This window comes from Chlamydomonas reinhardtii, chromosome 12 (genome assembly GCF_000002595.2).
Source record: "Chlamydomonas reinhardtii strain CC-503 cw92 mt+ chromosome 12, whole genome shotgun sequence".
Classification (NCBI taxonomy): domain Eukaryota; kingdom Viridiplantae; phylum Chlorophyta; class Chlorophyceae; order Chlamydomonadales; family Chlamydomonadaceae; genus Chlamydomonas; species Chlamydomonas reinhardtii.
Genome location: NC_057015.1, coordinates 4,872,514 through 4,890,829, shown reverse-complemented (window position 1 = coordinate 4,890,829; position 18,316 = coordinate 4,872,514). Strand labels below are relative to the sequence as shown.

General features: G+C 64.9%; 3 protein-coding genes across 3 annotated transcripts in view; 2 read left to right on the top strand and 1 right to left on the bottom strand.

The window, feature by feature from the left end:
• CHLRE_12g525300v5 (uncharacterized protein) overlaps positions 1-8,345 on the top strand; it is a 9,126-nt gene extending 781 nt beyond the window's left edge. Inside the window, exons 2-15 of the mRNA XM_043068448.1 lie at positions 345-390; positions 650-706; positions 988-1,016; positions 1,357-1,906; positions 2,087-2,137; positions 2,548-3,270; positions 3,428-4,636; positions 4,759-4,858; positions 5,092-5,100; positions 5,302-6,077; positions 6,230-6,271; positions 6,456-6,476; positions 6,662-6,829; positions 6,986-8,345. Coding sequence (XP_042918543.1) covers positions 345-390; positions 650-706; positions 988-1,016; positions 1,357-1,906; positions 2,087-2,137; positions 2,548-3,270; positions 3,428-4,636; positions 4,759-4,858; positions 5,092-5,100; positions 5,302-6,077; positions 6,230-6,271; positions 6,456-6,476; positions 6,662-6,829; positions 6,986-7,105 — 3,901 coding nt within the window. The 3' untranslated portion in view covers positions 7,106-8,345. The remainder of the gene's footprint in view (positions 1-344; positions 391-649; positions 707-987; positions 1,017-1,356; positions 1,907-2,086; positions 2,138-2,547; positions 3,271-3,427; positions 4,637-4,758; positions 4,859-5,091; positions 5,101-5,301; positions 6,078-6,229; positions 6,272-6,455; positions 6,477-6,661; positions 6,830-6,985) is intronic.
• A 2-nt stretch (positions 8,346-8,347) lies between these two features.
• Positions 8,348-14,031, bottom strand: CHLRE_12g525200v5 (uncharacterized protein). The gene is made up of 11 exons (XM_043068447.1): positions 13,870-14,031; positions 13,668-13,771; positions 13,436-13,583; positions 13,062-13,322; positions 12,462-12,680; positions 11,545-11,825; positions 10,816-11,005; positions 10,486-10,629; positions 9,421-10,354; positions 9,292-9,354; positions 8,348-9,183 (listed from the first exon to the last, which is right to left on the bottom strand). The coding sequence occupies exons 1-9, from the start codon at positions 13,870-13,872 to the stop codon at positions 10,193-10,195; spliced, it is 1,512 nt and encodes a 503-aa protein (XP_042918542.1). The 5' UTR covers positions 13,873-14,031; the 3' UTR covers positions 8,348-9,183; positions 9,292-9,354; positions 9,421-10,192.
• A 148-nt stretch (positions 14,032-14,179) lies between these two features.
• On the top strand, positions 14,180-18,315 carry CHLRE_12g525150v5 (uncharacterized protein). The gene is made up of 5 exons (XM_043068446.1): positions 14,180-15,738; positions 16,011-16,118; positions 16,476-16,613; positions 16,907-16,987; positions 17,248-18,315. The coding sequence occupies exons 1-5, from the start codon at positions 14,290-14,292 to the stop codon at positions 17,482-17,484; spliced, it is 2,013 nt and encodes a 670-aa protein (XP_042918541.1). The 5' UTR covers positions 14,180-14,289; the 3' UTR covers positions 17,485-18,315.
• The last annotated feature ends 1 nt before the right edge of the window (position 18,316 follows it).

The following is an 18,316-nucleotide window of genomic DNA, read 5'->3' as shown; positions in this document are numbered from 1 at the left end:
GGGGGAGGGGAGGGGAGGGGAGGGGAGGGGAGGGGAGGGGAGGGGAGGGGAGGGGAGGGGAGGGGAGGGGAGGGGAGGGGAGGGGAGGGGAGGGGAGGGGAGGGGAGGGGAGACTGTGTACCCCGCCTTGCACGGCGCACCGTGTCTCAGCCCGCCTGCTACAGCGGGCTGTTCGGCAAGGCGGTGCCGCTGGAGGAGCGCCAGCACCGCCAGGAGATGGCCTCCTTTGCGCGCTGCGGTGGCCGGTGTGATGGCTGTCGCTTTTAAACTAAAATAATCACATTTCATGGCAGATTTCACGCAGTCATGGCAGATTTGTTTGACGAAATGTTCCTTCCTTGCAGCAATGTGACGGTCCTGCCCGCTCCGGAGCTCACGGCATGCTGCATGGTGAGCATGCAGGGCAGCTCAAAGCTGGGGGTGCGACACCGCGGGGCATAGGTCGTGTAATGTTGCATTCATAGGGCATTGAAAGCACGACACGGGGGATGTTGGGTGCACACGAACTGCATGAATGTACTGGAGACCTGTGTGTCGACCTGCCGCCTTGGCCGCTTGCTGTTGTAGTGTACACCTCTGGTTCAGTTGGGACTCGAAACAACTGCGCCTCGTACCTCCCCCTCCACACCCTCCTGTCACACACACACAGGCGGTCTTGGACTTGCAGCACCTGCCGGGGCGACTGATGATGAAGCCCGGAGTGGAGGTGGGGCACGTGGGGGCACCTGTCATGGGCGGGGACGGTCGGGGATGGGGAGAGCGGAGGGCATGTGGGGGAGTGCCAGTGCAGGTGTTAAGGTAGGAGATGTATGGGTGCGTGCCTGTGTGTCAGGAAAGCGCAAGCTTCACGGGCACGTATGGGTGCGACACGGGAGGGGTCAACTCGGCGTGCACCGGTAGGTGCCTGCTGCTGGTCACATGGGCCCACACCCACCGCCCTGACATTTCCTGCCGCATGTGTGCTGGTGCGTGGCTGCCCTTCCACAGCTGGTCTTCCGGGGAATATACTTTGTCAAGTGAGTGCGGCGTAAATGTGTGGGGTATCTTGATGGTTGGGTGCTTCATGGGCCTGAGGCAAGGCAAGACGCGACTGGGGGCGTGTTAGACAATATACGCTATCAGGACGCTTGATTAATAGGCTGCAAGCGCAGTGGTGCGCCCGGGATTGGCGTTCGGTAGGCAGCCCTCAGCTCACTCACCGCCCCGTGCCCTCTTGCCCCATCCCTGCCCCTTGCCTGCCCCTTCGCTGCCCCTGAATTGGGACCTACTTCATTGGGCTCGGGCATGTAACGCCCCCTCCCTGCCGCCTCCCTGCCCCCTCCCTGCCCCCTGCCCCCTCCCTGCCCCCTGCCACAGCGCGCACATGCCCACCGGCATGACCCTGCCCTTCTTCGCGGACAGCCCCGGCGCCCGGCTGGTGTGGCAGGACACCGCCTCCTACCGCCAGGTGGGACTGGCCGTGGCCGCCTCCATCACCTACCTCACCTCGCTGCCGCGACCCGCCTCCGACCCGGGGCCGCAGCGCGCCGCGCTGCTGCCGCCCGGCGCAGCCTGCTTCACCACCGCGGCCGCCACCACCGCCGCCGGCACCGTCGGAGGTAGCAGCAGCAGCCCCGTCGGCGCCGGCGGGGACGCTGCTGTCGCAGGCAACAACAGCAGCGGCGGCAGCATCACTGCCGGCGGCCTGCGGCCGACGCGGAGCTGTGTGCCGTACCCTGTATCTCTGTCGTACGATGTGGTGGTGGACGTGGGCGTCGACACCAGCGGGGCCAGCATGGGGGTGTCGTACGGCGGGTACGTGCACGTGGCACGCAACCACACCTACTGGACGCTGCACGACCTGTCGCCGGACTGCCTGCGCCTCAAGCCGCAGGCGGTGTGCGTGGCGGAGAAGGTGTCTGAGCTGGTGAGGGCGCATGTGGGAGGCGCACAGGGCAGGGGAAGCTGGGGAAGGGTGGGCGTGGCGTGGGCAGGGTGCTTGGAGCTGTGGAGCATCCATGTGTGCTAGAGCTTGTTGAGCAGGCCATGGGTTGGGGCGAATGCCGTTGCACTGGTTGCGCTTGACGCTGTCCGTGCACCCCGACAGACGGCGGCTGCGCGCTCGGCGCAAGAGGACCAGAAGGAGCGGTCCAAGCAGGTGCGGCCCCGCGGCGGCCCCTTGCGCGGGCGGTGCGGCGCTAATGGCCCCCTCTGCCTTGCGTACTGGGTACTAGTTAGAGAGCACAAGGGAAGGAAACACGCATGAGTGTGGATGCGTGTGTGCGCGTGCACGTGTGCTCCTGGCGGCACCTCCTTTGCTGCGGCAGGCGCACGCCTCCTGCTGTGCCACCTCGCCGCTGCCACCCGGTGGCGCCCACTGGTCTTTAATGCCCCCCCTTCGGCGGGTCTACGCGCTGGAGCTGGCCGCTGGACTCCTCGGACATCGGCAACAACGCGTCTACCATGCTACTGTACCTGGCTACGCCCTCACTGGCTACGCCTTCTATAAATAATTATGAATGTAATCCCCCCCTACCGACGCTCCGTACTTATGTGGCGTGCCCGCAGACCATGCTGGTGGTGGCGGTGGTGGTGCCTGTGAGCGTGGCGGCACTGGCGCTGGCACTAGGCGTGTGGGCCTACCTGCGCCACTCACGCTCCTCCAGGGCCGCGGCCGCCGCGGCTGCGGCCGCCGCCGCAACGGCCGCGGCCGGCAATCAGTCTTCTGCTGACTCCCTGCAGGACCTGGCCACACAGCCCAAGCAGGCGGGCAGCCAGGACGCAGCCGCCTTCGGGAATGAGTGGCCCAGCAGCGGCTGGTGGATTCACGCAGCCCAGATAGGCAGCAAGCGCGAAGCCGACGGCAATGACGGCGCCGTCGTCCCCGCGGGCCGCTTCGACGGCGCCGGCGACAGCGAGCACACCGGCGACTGCGGCGTGTGTGTCTTTGGTCGGGGCAGCCGCCGCAGCAGCTACAGCAGCGGCCCGGCGCCGGCCGCAGCTGCGAATGCGGCGGCGTTGGGCTACTCAGACGGGGGGATGGCGGCGCCGTCGTGCGCTGGGGGCGCGGGCGGCGGGCCAGCAGCGGGTGCTGGGAGCGCGGGTGTGAGTCCCGGTCGGCGCCACCTGGCGCCGGCACCAGCACCGGCGGTTATGGCGGCGCTCGCGGGTTTGTCGCTGCCGTCTCCTGTGCTGGATGCCGCGGGGGGTGTGGGGGCGGGTCGGCAGCTGTTTGGGGGCCTGGATGACGGCGAGCAGCCGGTGTGGCAGCGCGTGCCGCAGACACCGCAGGTATGTGCGCGCTGTGCAGAGGGGTTGGGCCTGACGGCTTGCATGTGCGCCGCACTACGGCGTTGCAAGGGCTACTCGGGCCGCTTTGGAGGCGTGTGACGCCCTCACGTGTGTATACGTGTGTGTGCGTGTGTGTGCGCCTCCCTGTATGCCGCAGGTGTTGCATGGCACTGGCGGGGCGGGTGAGGAGGTGGAGCCGGGCCCGTGCTGGAGCTCCGGCGGCGGCTCGCCGCTGCCACCTCCCGCTCATGTCGGCGCGCCGGCGGCGGGAACAGCTGCTGGGGCGTCGCCCGACGCCGAGCACGAGGACGGTGACGGCGATGAGACACTGCACGCCATGGCCGTGGGCCTGGGGCTGAGCATGAACGCCGTGGCGCAGGGCCACAGCGTGGGCCACGGCAGAGCACCCGACGAACATGGCGGCGGCGGCGGCGGCGGAAGTACACACGGCGGCACACACGGTGGCGCGCACGACGGCTTGGGCGGCGACAGTGAAGAGGAGGAGGAGGAGCAGCATGCGGGCGACACGGTCATCACACTGAGGCTGGAGGCGGGCAAGGTGCGCAAAGCGCTGGCGGCGCTGGCGGCGGCGGGCGCCATCACGCTGAACGGGGCGGCGGCGTCAGCAGTGGCGGCGGCGGTTGAGACGGCGGCGTCGACGCCGCCCAGCTCAGGACGAGGAGGCGATACTGGCAGTGGTAGCGGCAGTGCGGGTGTTGGGAGCAGCGGCGAGGGAGGGCTCCAGGGGCGGGGGGCTGAGGACCGGGGTGTGGGGCAAGCAGCGGGCGTGCCTCGGCAAGGGGGGCGTGGCGCCGGTGCAGCGGCCGGCGGCGTCGGGGGAGGCGGAGTCGGAGGCGCGCTGGAAGCATGGGTTGAGCCTGTGGCTCTGACTGCGGAGCAGCAGGATGCGCAGGAGCCGGCAGCGGCAGGGCCTGCTGCAGCAGCAGCAGCCTCAGCGGCTGCGGCTGCCGGTGCGGCTGAGTGCGGCGCCGCGCTGGTCGTCACGGCTGCACAGCCTGCGGTCTCGCAGTGCGCGCCAGCGGGCCTGGAACTGGATCCGCCCGGGTCCCTGCATCGGCCCAACGGACAGCCGGCGCCCATCGTTTCCCTAGAGCTTGCGCCACTGGAGGATGCGCCTACACCACGTGTGGCGCCCGCACTTCCACAGCAACAGCACCCCCGGCAGACGCAGCTGTGTGAAACAGACATTTCCGGGGCCAAGGCGGATGAGACGCAAGTGGTCGGTGAAACGGTTGGCGCTGCGGTGCCGCGCGCTGGTGCTGCACCTGCACCTGGTAGTTGCGCAGCCAGCGGCTCAGAGGGCACACACGGAGAGCGTGCTAGCAGCGGGCCAATCCCTGACCCGGTGAGTGGGTGAAGGGCGGGCACAGACAACGTTGTACTTGATGCCAGTTGCCGCTCACGGGTCTTGAACACGCGCTTGCTTGTACCCCTTTTGCACCGCGTGTGTGTTTGTGTGTACGGCAGGTGGCCGCGGAGCTGGAGCAGCTTAAGCGGCGGCACGCGGGGATGCGGGACGTGTCGCTCCGCATCAAGGCCGTGCTGGGCACAGGCGGCTTTGGCACCGGTGAGCGAGTCGCACTGCGGCGCAGGGGGGGGGGGGTGTTGGGCGTCGACACGGCAGGATTAGGAGCATGTCAGGGCAGCATCCGCGCCGGGATAATCAAACATTGGAGTTAGCTCGCTCTGTGACCTTGGACTGCTTCTGCCGACCTCATCCTTTGCCCCTCCTGCCTGCCTACACCGCGTGTCTGTGGCGCTTCATGGGGCCGCTGACCGCTCCGCCATTTCCTCCTGCAGTGTACCTAGGTAAGGCCGCAAGGCCGGCAGCACGCAATGCCATGAGGCAGATTTGGGGCAGGACTGGCAGAGGGCCATTGCATGCGGCGGCTAGAGGTCCACGAACTCTGTACCCGCCACGGCGCCTGCGATGCAGTACGTGCGCGCAGCAACCCCAAAGCCCATAGCCCCAAAGCCACACGCATCCTGCTGCCTCATGCGGCCCCGCAGGCGATTGGCAAGGCCTGGAGTGTGCCATCAAGGTCCTGGTGTTTGGCGGCAGTCGCGAGGCGCGCAAGGCCGCGCTCCGCGAGGCGGCCCTGTGCACCTCCATCAACCACCCCAACGTGGCCGCCACCTACCTGGTCGACCTGCAGCCGCTGGTGGCCATGGGCGACGCATCCGCAGCCGCAAGCAGCGGAGCAGCGGGCGCCGGAGGCGCCGCTGCGCCGGAGGCGCAGCCGGACGCGTCCGGCCACGGGCAGGGGCAAGGACACAGCGCTGCGACCGCCGCGCACCATCATCAGCCGCCGCCTCAGCCGCACGGCCAGCAGCTCAAGACATACCGGATGTATATCATCCAGGAGTTCTGTGACGCCGGCACGCTGCGCGGCCTTATTGCCAGCGGATGGCTGCTCGAGTGTGAGCCCGGCGGCCCCGCGCCGCCGCCCGTGCCGGGCCCAGAGCCCATCTTCCCCCGCTTGCATCCTGACTATGAGCGGGAGGCGGTGGCGGCCGCGGTGGCGTCGGGGCAGCTGACGCTTCGCGTGCGCCTGGCTGCTCTGTATGAGCTGGCGCTTGGCATCGCGCGCGCCCTGGCGCACCTGCACTCCAAGAGCATCGTGCACTCGGACCTCACGCCCAACAACATCCTGCTGAAGCGCGACCCCAGCGCGCAGTGCGGCCTGTCGGTCAAGGTGGCGGACTTCGGGCTGTCAGTCGTTGTGCCAGACAGCCGCACGCACCTGTCCAACAGGCTGTGTGGTTCGCCGTTCTACATTGCGCCGGTGAGCAACAACAATGGGGCCGAGTGTGACTTCCAGGTTCCGTTGGCGCTGTGCTGTGCTGTGATGCGGAGATATTATTGCGCCAAGCCTCCGGACCGTGCCTCCTGACCAACTAGCTGTCTTTGCACATATGTTTGCGCGCATGTGAGCAGGAGGTGTGCGCGTTGGGCCGGCAGTCGACACAGAGTGACATGGTGAGTGGGTTGCTTGGCAGTGGCCCTCGTATAGCCCCTTCATGCGGTGTTCGGGTTTTCAGCAGGTGTGATTGAGGCTTGGGCCCTGCCTGGCCCTGCCCTGCTGCCCCCGCCGCTACGTGTGACTGGCTCCCTGTAACGTTGCCATGCATGCCCCCGCCACCTGCCCACGCGCTGCCCGCAGTTCTCCTATGGCGTCGTGCTGGTGAGTTGAGCAGGGACCTGCCCGGGGGAGGGTCGGGGGCTTGAAGGGGCCGGGGCCTGGGGGCCTGAAGGGGGCCCCCTGCTACTGATGGACTGAGGGCAGCGGGCCTCTGGTGCCCCCGCCGCCGCCGCGTTACCTGACGCTGCCTGCCCGCGCGCCCACGCTCGCACTCCCGCCTGCTGCAGTGGGAGCTGTACATGGGCACAGCCGCGGGTCAGCGCGACCTCTCCACCGGCCGCATGTGCTATCACCCCGCCTTCCCCAACCTGCCCACGGACTGCCCGGTGCAGTACCATCGCATCGTGCAGTGGTGCCTGCAGAGAGACCCTGCGCGGCGGCCCGCTGCCGCCATGGTGAGTCAGCAGGGCGGCACGGCGCTGTTGCCTTCCTGTCGGCACAGCGCGTGTGGAGGGCTCTGAACTTGTAGCAGCTGAGCCTTGCGTTGTGGAGGTGCGATCCTGCATGTTGTTCCTGAAGGGCTTGTCGTGTCGCTGTCTTTGTTGGTGCAGGTGGCCGCGGTGCTCCGGGATCAGCTCATCGCTGTCTTGGGGCTGCAGCCGCAGGGCTGGGGCAGTGGCGGCGCGGCGGGGTCATCGGCGGGCGAGTCAACACCGCAGGCACAAGGCTGAGGCCTGAGGGCCTTATCCCGAGGATAACTACACCATATCTATGTCATGTTGTTTGAGACAGTGCATATCATGTGTTCAATGATGGCAGCATTATTTAAATCAAGGGACAGTGGAGGCGAGGAACTCAGCATAGCTGGCGGTTAATGCGGGAATCACGGGGAACACGGTTCATCAGGGGGAGGGCAGAGGCAGAGGCAGCACTAAGGGTGGATGGTGGCGTACACCCCCAGTACCAGCTTTGCGCACTGGTTTGCTTTACCTGGGGCACGCATTGGGCACATTTGTCCTGCCATGGCTCGCGCCAAGTGGTGTGCTGCCGTACACATCAAGGCAGGCATTTCCATGATCATTTGACGGATGATGACCCACTCAACTGAAGGGTGGGTGGGCGCAGAAGGTTGTGTGTCTGTGGCAGAAGACTAGAACGAGGTTCAGGATTGAGATTCAGGGATTGCTTGCAGGCGCAGTCGCGCAGCCGTCCCCGGCGCCCGCCCACCTAGCTTTCCTCCACACACTGCATGTTGCCACATCATCGGCTTGTACCCATGACATGCAGGGAACTTGGTTTTATGGTTTATCAGGGTGATTAAAGGGAGCCATCCTGTGTGGGCGTTCCCCCTGGAGGCTGCAACACTGTCATAGTATAGAGTGTCAGGGTGATGGCAGTCAGGGATGCCGCTGTGCAATGCGTTCTGGAGAATGCTGAGCATTGCAGTCCGCAGCAGGCATTTGGGCTGCCGTGTCACACTCAAGCACTTGACAAAATAAGTGATTGCATGATGGGTGGCACGGCACCAACGTGCGATGGCTGTTCGAACAGGGAATTCATGAGAGTATGTGGTGGATACGAGGCGACTCAGTGACAGGCTGCTCTTGCTCTTGGCAAGAACATTTGGCGATTGTGTTGGAACAGACGGAGAGTTACACAAGGGTACGCTGGATTGAGAACTAAAAGAGGGGCCTTGGAGGAGCATTGGGTAGGTAATTGGGTTTGGGGCCACGGCTAGGCCCTATGCAGTTCTTCAAGCAATGCCGGCGCCTGGGTTGGATGGGGCCGCACCAGTGGACGCCCCGGCCAGGAGTTGGGCAGCATGCATGGCTTGGAGGCTAGGGCCCATGACGCCGCGAGTGTCTGCGATATGGCTTCCGTCAGGTTGTGTTGGGTTGTGGAACGCAAAACAATATATCAGTTCGCATCACAGGTGTCAATTGTGCAGGGCTCTTCCGGGCATCTGTCGCTGTCGGTGTGCTCCGGGGTTTGCACGGCTCGCCGAGCCTAATTAGCCAGGTGTTGCATCCCATGCCGGCGGCAGACCCAAGACCAAGACCAAGTGCGTTGCGCCGCACTGCGCCACACAACAGAGAAATAACATCTCACGCACGCACTGTGCGCGTTGCCTCTCAGCCAAGGGCAACAGCCAGTGCCGTCATGCGTTGAGTGTCCATCACCTTTCACACGTTGCCTCCGGATACCGCATCCCATCCGTGGCATCACCCGCAGCGGTCAGCGGCCACAGACCCTGGTCTTGGAGAGGGCTCACGTGCAACCCCAGACCCATGCTGCGGAACCCAATGTTGCAGACCCACCCCACGTCCCAACACCAAAGATTTCCGGTACGTGCCCACAATCCCCACATGCCGGCATGCGCACTCCTTCCGGCGCATGCTGCAGCTGTGTCACACCCCGCACACATGTTTTCGCAGGTAGATCTCTCGCTGTCGCCCTCATTATCCCTGCCGTACATTCCCGCACTGATTGCTAGGCGTTCGCCGTCAGCACCCCACACCGTCGCCACTATATGTATGTCCTCCCTAGCCTCAACACCCGTGCAGCCGCCAGGTCACCCGCATCACTCCAGCGACTGCCACGCCGCCTCCACCAGAATGCGGTTGCGCTCCTGCAGGCCCTCCGCCAATGAGCTGCGAACCGCCTGTGGGTCCACGAAGCCCTCCCCGGGCACCGCCGTGTCCGCACTGTCAGCCTCGGACGGCGACCCAGATGCCGCGGCTGCCTCTGTTACAGCAGGGGCGGAGCCTCCTGGTGATGAGGGGGCTGCCGTTTCGGGCGCCGAGCGCGTCTGTTGCAGCGGGCCAGGGGCGCGGGGTCCACGGGTGAAAATGGATGGGTGCCCCCAGTAACTCGGCGCTTGCTGCCAAACCCCATCCTGCTGCTGCGACCGGCTTACCGCTGTTTTCTCTCGTGCGAGGGAGCTCTCCGATGGCGGCCTGGCGACCTGTAATGCCTGCGCCTGCGCAGAAATCGACCGCATGCAATTTCCACCCCTAGGGGTTCACTTAGTCGCGCGTATTCATACCTTGAGGCGCTCAACTGCTCGCCTCTCTGCTTCCGCTGCAGGCGTGTAAACTTGTTGGCAGTCGACTCCAGGGGTCCCTTGCACCCCAGTTGAATAAGCCGAACCAGGAACCGCGCAGCCGTTCCACGGTAGAAATGCAAGCTTTGCTGCCAGGTATAGCTCTGGGATCGCGCACACCCGCACACGAGAGGCTCTACAACAAGCTTGGGAGTGCGTTGATGGACATGTGCGCCGCGGTAATGCTGACACAGAGGAGCGCATGGTAGGTAATCAGCGAAATGAATAACGACTGTGTATCTTACAGCCACTGAACTAAAAAGGGCTGTGCATCATGTGTCACGCCCACGGTTTCGTGCCCCTCGGATTCATCCTGCGCCCGATTGTTTCGAGCCACCAAAACAGCTCATCGCGGAGCTACTATGCCCTCCCTTGTCATCCGCCTCGTCCACCTCAATCATAACCGACCTCCTCAGCCTGCCCTGCGTATCCCCGCAGCTATCTATCCATTGACTTGCACGCGCCACCACTGCTACCCAAACTATCACCCCCGCGGACCACCTCAGCAACACAAATCAACGTCAGGTACTGCTTCTTTGCGTCCGTGTGTCCTGTGCGGTCGCAGTGCGGTCAAGTCAATGCGGACTGGCGCCGCTGTCAGCTTTCACGTGTCAACAGTTATGTCATGGATCAGGAAAGAGTACAAAAGTTCGGAGAGACTGCGCGCCTCCCCCTACCGCCGCCGCCACCGCCTCAACGCCCTGGCGCCCACGCTCTACTTGTCCTTCTTGGACTTCTTCTTCTTGCCCTCTGCCGGCGCCTCCTCCTCCGCTGCTTTCCCCTTCTTGTCCTTCTTGTCCTTCTTCTTCTCCTTCTTGGCCTCCACCACCACCTCCTCCTCATCGTCGTCATCGTCATCGCGCTTCCGCTTCTCCTTCTGTAGGTGCAAGGGTCACAGGCAAGGTCAGCAACAGTCGTCACGCTGCAGGAAAAGCTCCCCGCACGACAAGTACAACAGCTCCATCGCAAACATTCAGCGCCCATCGGCTTGACAGTATGACAACCAACCTTGTCCTTCTTGTCCTTCTGCTTCTTGCCCTCGCCCTCCTCGGCGGTGAGCTGCCCCTTGACCGCCTCCATGGCCTCGCCCATCACGCTGGCGTTCTTGCGCGGCGCCACGCCCTCCTCATAGAACCGCAGCCGCTCCTCAACCTGCATGCAGCAGTTCCAGGCGCGGCAAGAAGACGGCATTGCAAAGCGTTAGGGCTCGTTCAGCGGCTCGGGCAAGATGGACGCAGGCTGGGCCCACGGCAACGACAGGGCACTGGGTGCATGACCGCCCAGCTGCCTCGGTGCGGGCACCAGGAAGCCATGCTGAGCCCGCCGAGCCGCCCGCACCTGCTCGCGCATCTTCTCGCCGAACACGTTGGTGTTGCCGTCCATGAAGCAGTCGATGCGCGAGGCGATGGAGCACTTGTTGGCCAGGTAGCGCGAGATGCGGCCCTTGTTGCGCTGCTTGGCGCGGCCGATGAAGGACGAGTGGAAGATGAGGCCGTACTTAGGCGTGTTGCCGCGAGTCTTCAGCGCCCTGCGCAGGTAGGCGGCAACGGCGAGGCGGACGGGACAGTGAGTGGCGCGATGGTTGGCAGCGGGGTCTGGCGTGCCGGCTGCGTGTCGGCCGAGCTGTTCTGGCGTGTTGGGCGTAGGGCCACGCGCGCGTATGCGTGCGGTTGGGATGGTCGTGTGCGTGTGCATTATGCGGGTGCTTGCTGGCGCTTCTCTCCGGTGCCGAAGTGGCTCTCAGCCCCGAAAGATGATATCTAATATTCATCAAGAAGGGGGGTACCGACCAAAGTTCCCCCTCAGACTGTTGGGACTAAATCCATGTCATCAACGAGCCGGCCCGGAGAGAAGGCGCGCAGCGGGAACGAGCAGGCTCGCCCGCTGGCCCCTTTCATGCACATGCGTCTGCAGTATGTTGTGCGGCGCCAATGGTTGCTTTCCCCTCCCCTCGATACGGTGCACCCCAAGTCAGCAGTCCGCCCTTCGTACCCTCGTCCCCCATCCCAGAACTCCCTCTGCGGCGGGGACGCCACCACCCCGCCACGCACCCACGCGCCCACGCACCTGAACAGCGCCTTCTCCGCGCCCAGGATCTGCACCGTGGAGGCGGGGTACTTGGCCAGGTTGGTCAGCGAGCCGGCGTGGCTGATCAGGCGCGCGCCCACCGTCTCGCCAATGAGCGCCGACAGGTTGGGCGCCACGGCGTGCATCTTGTCCAGCAGGTAGGCGTGCAGCTTCTGGCGGTACTCGGCCAGCTTGATGACGCGCTGCGCAAACACCTCGATGTTCAGCAGGTCGATGGGCGAGATGTCCTGGCCCATGGAGGAGCGGGCAGCGTCCAGGATCTGCGAGTGCGTGCAGGGTAGGGGTTGGGTCAGAGGGCAGGAGCAGGGAGGGCCAGGAGGAACACGTGGGTCGGGGCCAGGCTTCCCCGTGCGACGTCTCCGCTGCCCGCACGCCATGCCATTCGACCGCAAGCAAAGCTGCGCTTGGCTGCAGTGGCTGGCATGTGGACCCTTGGCCGTAGGTCTATGGCCGAGGTGCCTTCGCCCCGCTCATTGAGGCTAGTGCCTGGCGCCGCCAGCGGCTGCACGCGCCCGCCAAGCCGCAAAGCCACCAAGCGCTCCAGCCGCTGCCTGCTCCGCCACTGCCAGCCGCTGCCCGCTGCAGCTCACGCATGGCTGCCCGCGCCTCCTGCTCTGCCGGGCTGCTGCCGCCGCCGTTCCACTGCCGCCTGTGCCCTCGACGGCCGCTCATGTGCGCCACCACCGCCGCTCGTCGACAGCGGTGCAGCAGCCCCGCCACAGCAACCTCCCCCATGGGCCATCCGACCCACCGCAATCCCATACACACAAGCAAGCCCCACTCCCGCCCATCCTTCTCCGACAGGCGAAACCAACCCCCTCGCCCCTTCCCCCACACACAAAACGGACCACTCCACAGCACCGCCCCCTCCCTCTTCGAGCTCCCCCCCCCCTCACCTCCTTGGACTTGGCCTCGTCCCCGGTGATCTCCGTCATGGCGGCCAGGTGCTCCTCGCTGAGGCCGCCCTTGTCCTTGACCACGAGCGCCAGCCGCGCGTACTGGTAGTTGTCGTTCACGATCTTCACCAGCTCCGGGAAGTGCCAGCTGTACCACTCGCGCACGCGCATCACAAATGTGTTCACGTCCTTGTCCAGGGTGTCCAGCAGCGCAATGGCCTGTGCGTAGAGAAGTGTGCGGGAGTGAGAAGGTGTGTGAGTGTGCAGGTGGCGAGCGTTGGGAGAGTGGGCCGCAGGCGGAGGCGGAGAGGTGTCGAAAACTGATGTTGGGTGGCGGCGGCGTAACGGCGGCTTTATAGCCGACGGCGGCAGGCCGCGCGCTCGGCCATCGCTCCTTGAGTGTACGGCATAGCACGCAGCGCGAATCCGTAGAGCAGGTCCACTTGGCTGCGCCGCGGTGCTGGCTACTGGGCCACCAGTGTCGCCCACACGAACCTGGGAACCCTCGTCTTCCGGCACCCCCCGCTCCCCCGCTCCTAGTTGCTGGCCCCGTTCCCCTCTCCCTCCCGACTCGCCACGCCGCTCCGAGCTGCTCCGCACCTGGATGATCATGTTGTCCACCTTGTTGACGTTGAACTTCACCTTGGCGCGCGAGTACGAGTGCGCCAGACCCAGCTGCGCCCGCTTCATGTCCGCCTCCGCCACGCTGACGAAGCGCGCCATGTTGGCACGGATGCCGCGCAGCACCTCGCCCACCATGTCATTGCTGATGCAGGGGATGCTGGTCGTCTCCTGGATAATCGAGCCCAGCTTGGGCTCAAACACACCCAGCTTGTACTTGGCCTTCTTGCCCTCCTTAACCTGCGCGGCCCAAGCTTCGCGTCAGCAGTCCATCCTAATATTTTATACACTTTGCGGGAGACGGCTGCACATTCCCTAGCCCCAGGGCCGCCGTCGCGCCGGCGACTGCGCACCTTCGGCAGGTTTTGCTCCAGGAAATTCTTCAGCTCGTCCGTGAGGTTCGCCTCTGAAATAGCGTTGATTTGCTCCAGCGAGTCCGCGGCCGAAGGGAAAGGCTTGAAGGCAGTCAGCTTGACAATGCGCCCAAAGCGAGCCATGTCGCTGCGAGAACAAGCATGCCGATGACGGTAAACATGCATGTCCACACGAACTACTTGTGTGCAAGATACATGCAGTTGGACGCACCTGACAGCCTCCTGCACCTTGTCGAGAGACTGGCCAATCTCGTCGAACTCCGCGACCTCGAACAGGCCATAGCCCACGGCCGACTCAAATAGCACAAAGGTGGCCTTCGGGGGCGGGAACGGGTCGCCGTCAGCATGAGCGAACCAAACTGCATACCCTGCCGGCGGCATCCTTCGCCACCCGGCGGCTGCGCTGTGCTCACCATTTTCGCCGGCTGGCCCCCGCCGAAGTAAGATACTTAAGTAAAGGTTAGGCAAAGTGCTTGGTTCCTATTGTGTCGGCGCCGGCTCAACTCGGCGCAAATAGAACGAAAGACTGTAAGAGCACGACGATGCAGTTGTTGTCTACGTATCACTTGTTATGCAACGCAAAGCACTAGACACACAGTATAGCAGTAAGAAGACAGAAGGCTGAACCGAATGAGGCTCCATCCGCGAACTCCCAAAACTCTCAGCATTGCCGCCTGCAACATGTGTTTATTGTAGCATTACGTATATTTTCTACATGCTGAAATAACTGGAAGCTTGAAAGCCCTCCAAAAAAGCAACTGCCCCCGGAAGACCCGAGCTCCTTTCCAGTTCTGTACTTTGGCAAGTAGTTGGTGGCCTCTTACTTGGTTGGGATGCCTTTCGGGTGCTTTGGGGGCCCAGCGCCAGACGTTGAGGGTCTGCAGCGCGCGCAGGATCAAGCAGCGCAGGCACAAAAGGAGGCTGCAGAATTTAAACGACGCTATGAGGATGTATCCAGGCAATTGACATCGTTGCAAGCCGAGGCGGGCAAATCAGAGGCCGAGCTGAAGCGCGAAGCAGAGCGCGCCCGACAGGCGCTGGATGATGCTGAAAAAAAGCTAGCAGCAGCGAAGGGAGAGGCCGACGTGGCCCTGAAGCAGGCCGAAACAGTCTCTCGCTCCGCGACCGAACTGATTCAGCTGCAGCAGGAGCTCACAGGCGCCAAGGCTGCGGCCGAGCAGCATAAGGCGGCGGCCGAGGCCGCGGAGGCTCAGGTGAAAGCGCTGAACGTCTCCCTTGCAGCCGCGAGTGCCGAGGCCACGGCCGCGCGCAAGCAGGCGGAGGCTGCACGCGCTGCGGCTAATGCGGCACAAGAGGAGGTAGCTGCCGCGCGTGCCGAGGCCGCTCGCGCTGCTGAGGAGCTCGCCGCTGCCAGCTCTGACTCCGCCAAGACCGCAGCAGAGGCCACGCGTGCGGCGCAGGCCGCCGCCGCTGCCAGCATTGCGGCCGCGGCGGAGCAGGCGGAGAAGGCCGCCGCAGCCAACCGCGCCCAGCTGGACGCGTTGCAGGCAGAGGTGGAGGCGCAGCGGGTGCGGGTGGAGGCGGCGGAGAAGGAGGCGCGCGAGGTGGTGGCGGCGAAGCAGCAGGTGCGCGACGTCAGCGCGCAGCGCACCGCGGCGCTGGCGGAGCTGACCGCCGTCAAGGAGCTCAAGCGGGACGTGGTGGCCCAGCTGGCGGACGCACAGAAGGAGCTGGAGCACGCCAAGGCGGCGACGGCGGCGGTGGAAGAGGCGCGCGCCGCACTGGCCGAGCAGCTTGAGGCGGCGGCAGCGGAGAGGGCGGCGGCAGAGGCACGCGCGGCGGAGCTGGAGGAGCAGCTGGCGGAGGCGCTGGCGGAGGCGGAGGAGGCCAAGGCCGCGGCCGAGGAAGCCGCGGCCACGGCAGCCGCGGCGGCGACTGTGGCCGCGCGGGCGTCCGCGGGCGGGGCCGGGCATGCAACAGCCGCGCCGCCGGAGGTGGCGGCGGCGCGCAGCGCAGGCGAGGCCGCGACCTCGCGGTCAGCGGGTGGTGCGCCGGAGGCTCCGACGGCGCCGTCGGCGTCGGGCAAGCAGTCTGCGGCGCAATTGGAGGCGCTGGGCGCCAAGGCGCTGGCGGCGCAGCTGCTGGCGGCGCGGGCGGAGGCGGCGGACCTGCGCAAGGAGCTTGAGCGCACCATCGTGACGCAGGCGGAGGGGCTGGACGCGGTGGCGGCGGAGAATGAGCAGCTCAAGGGCAGTGTGGAGGAGCTGCAGGCGGCGCTGGAGGCGGCAGAGGCGCGCAACAACGAGCTCCAGATCGCGCTGGTGGGATGGTTGCCTAAGGGCGAGGGGGAGGGAAGGGTTCGGGAAGGCTGGGTGGGGGGGAGGGGGACAGGCGGGGAGGGGGCGTGGAGGGGTTGGAGGGGGACAGGCGTGGCGTTGCAGGATGGCGAAGACGTTGCCGGTACCGGCACCGGCGGCGGGCGGCGTGCCCGGTGCCCAGCCGCTTTTTTGGGGTTTCGAGGAGCCGGCGCGTGTCTCCTCATCGCGCCTGTTGCGTAACCCGTGCCTGTTGCCCGGCTGGCGCTTGTTTGCAGACGCTCAAGGAGCAGCTGAGTGCGCAGCTGGGCAGCACGCAGTACGCTCTGGAGGAGGCGCGCAGCGGCATCGAGGGGCTGAGGCAGGAGATGCAGATGCTGCAGGAGGTGGGAGGGGTGGTGACGAGGCGGTGGCGAGGGGGTGGCGGGCGCTCCGATGTGTCGTGTTGGTGTGCAGACCGGGTGCGGGCTTGTGCCGGGAGGGATGTGGCTGCCGTACTTTTGGATGCCGACGCAAGAGGCAGGAGCTCAATGCCCCGGCGGGTGAAACGTAAGCGGCACAACGATAGCAGCATGACCTCGCTGTAGCATTCCCTACGACGCCAGCACCCAACAGCTCCTAGTTAAACCCTGACCCCCTCGGGAACAACGCGTCTGCATTACTACTGTTCCTGGCTACGCCTGCACTTATTAAATACTCATGAATGTAGCCCCGTGCGCCCCTCTCGCTCCTCTCACCTGCAGGAGCGGCTGGCTCTGCAGGCGCGCGAGGAGGAGGCGCGCGAGGTGCTGGAGGACGTGCGGCGGAAGCTGGCGGACGCACAGCGGCAGACCATCAAGTTCGTGGAGAGCGATGCGCTGCAGAAGGTGGAGCTCACAAAGGTGGGTCACTGGGTTGCTGGGCCGCGGTGCGTGCCGCAGTGGTGGAGCCGTCTGGAGCGGTGGCTTCCTGTGTGAGCCGGGGAGACTGTACTGTATGCTGGCATGGGAATGCGGTGCGTACCTGTTTGAGGCTGCATCGCCAGAGCAGTGCTGGTCCGGGGGACCATGGCCGGACGTCGCCAGGAGGGCGGCGGCGGAGGCGGGGTTGGTACCGAACTAGCAACTGGGGCTGACGTGCTGCTCCCCCGCCCAGGCGCCCACTCCATGTGTGCCCCCCGTGTCCCCTCACATAGCTGCGTGCTGAGCTGGCCTCCCACGGCGCACTGAGCGACTCCAACTACGACATCACAGCCAAGCTGCTGTCAGACAACCAGGTAGGCGGGGGGGTGTAGGGATGGGGGGCTGAGGGGGGAGATGCAACCGGGTGGCAGGATAAGGCGCCGGGTGGCAGGAAATGAGGGGTTCCGCCGCCTCCGCTGCTCTGCAGCTGCATCTCGGTCATGCTCGCTCTTACCACTGCCAAACCGCCCGCTCGCCCACTCGCTCCCCCGTCCCCGCTCATCCCTTTCTGCTGATGATGGGACTTACTTGTTGGGCTCGGGCATATAACGCCCTCTATTATCCCACACCACAGGCGCTTAAGGACGAGAACGGGCGGCTGCGCGGCGAGCTGCGCAACAAGGACGACGTCATGGCGCTGCTGCAGGAGCAGCTGGCCAGCAGCGTGGGCGAGATAGACCTGGACTCCATGCTCAAGCAGATTGACAACGTGCAGGCGCGCACCGCGGCGGCAGCGGCGGGGCGCCGCGGCACAAGCAGCGTATCGGCCTCGCCCGCGCCGGCGGCGGCGACGAACGGCACACCTCACTGAGCGTTGGGCTGGGTTGGATGGCGTCCGTTGGCCGGGTTGAGTTGTGAAACCTATTATCACGAATTGAGTCGGACGGCAGAGATGTTTCGCTGAAAGCTGGTCAGGCAGAGGTGTGGGGTTGGGCGGTAGCGTACAAGAACGCGGGCTATAGAGTGAGGGACCCCGCAGGGAGCGTAGGTTAGCTGTGATAGAGCTGAGGGTAGCGTTAGCCAGTATGTGTGCTGCGTCTTCGGGATCTGAGAACAGAATTAAGCCCGACGCGGGCCCAGTCCTGGTCCTTACTGTTGTCGCTAGCTGTCGACAGAGATGAACGTCTGGGCGCACATGGCGCCGCAGTGCGTTAGCTAATGCGCTTGTGTATGTTTAAAAAGGACAACGACAGCCCGCCCGATGACGGCGCTGGAGTAATTTCCGCGCGTGTGTGTATGTGTGTGTGTGTGTGTGTGTGCGTGTGTGTGTATTCGCATGCGAGGGTGGCCGGGCGGGAGCTGATTTACGCGTGTGTGGCTCGTGCTGAAGATTGCATACGGTGTATGCGAGTACACGCGATAGTACGGGACGGGGCGTCTCTGCATGGTGCATTGGTGATACCGGCAACGGAAAAGACTCGCATTGGGCGTTGGCTAACTCAGGCAGCTGCAGTCTTGTGAGTTGAAGCAGAGAACTGGACAGGGCAAGGGATGGTGACGTATGTTGGAGCATCAGTCATGGAAACAAGCCCAAAATGGCAGTCAGACGTTTTGCAGTCGCACTACGGACCGGGCGTTTGGACCTGCTTTTGGACTGCGTTACACGGCTAGCAGGCATGCGCCTCAAATAGTAACGAATGCAG

Excerpts from the sequence above, each read along its gene's own strand:
- CHLRE_12g525200v5 (XM_043068447.1), bottom strand. Across the intron at positions 11,826-12,461 it reads ACGAGGCCAAGTCCAAGGAG|ATCCTGGACGCTGCCCGCTC; the intron begins GTGAGGGGGGGG and ends ACGCACTCGCAG. Across the intron at positions 10,630-10,815 it reads GCGAGAAGATGCGCGAGCAG|GTTGAGGAGCGGCTGCGGTT; the intron begins GTGCGGGCGGCT and ends TGCTGCATGCAG.
- CHLRE_12g525150v5 (XM_043068446.1), top strand. The coding sequence starts at position 14,290 with ATGCCTTTCGGGTGCTTTGGGGGCCCAGCGCCAGACGTTGAGGGTCTG. Across the intron at positions 16,119-16,475 it reads AGATGCAGATGCTGCAGGAG|GAGCGGCTGGCTCTGCAGGC; the intron begins GTGGGAGGGGTG and ends TCTCACCTGCAG. Across the intron at positions 16,614-16,906 it reads AGAAGGTGGAGCTCACAAAG|CTGCGTGCTGAGCTGGCCTC; the intron begins GTGGGTCACTGG and ends CCCCTCACATAG.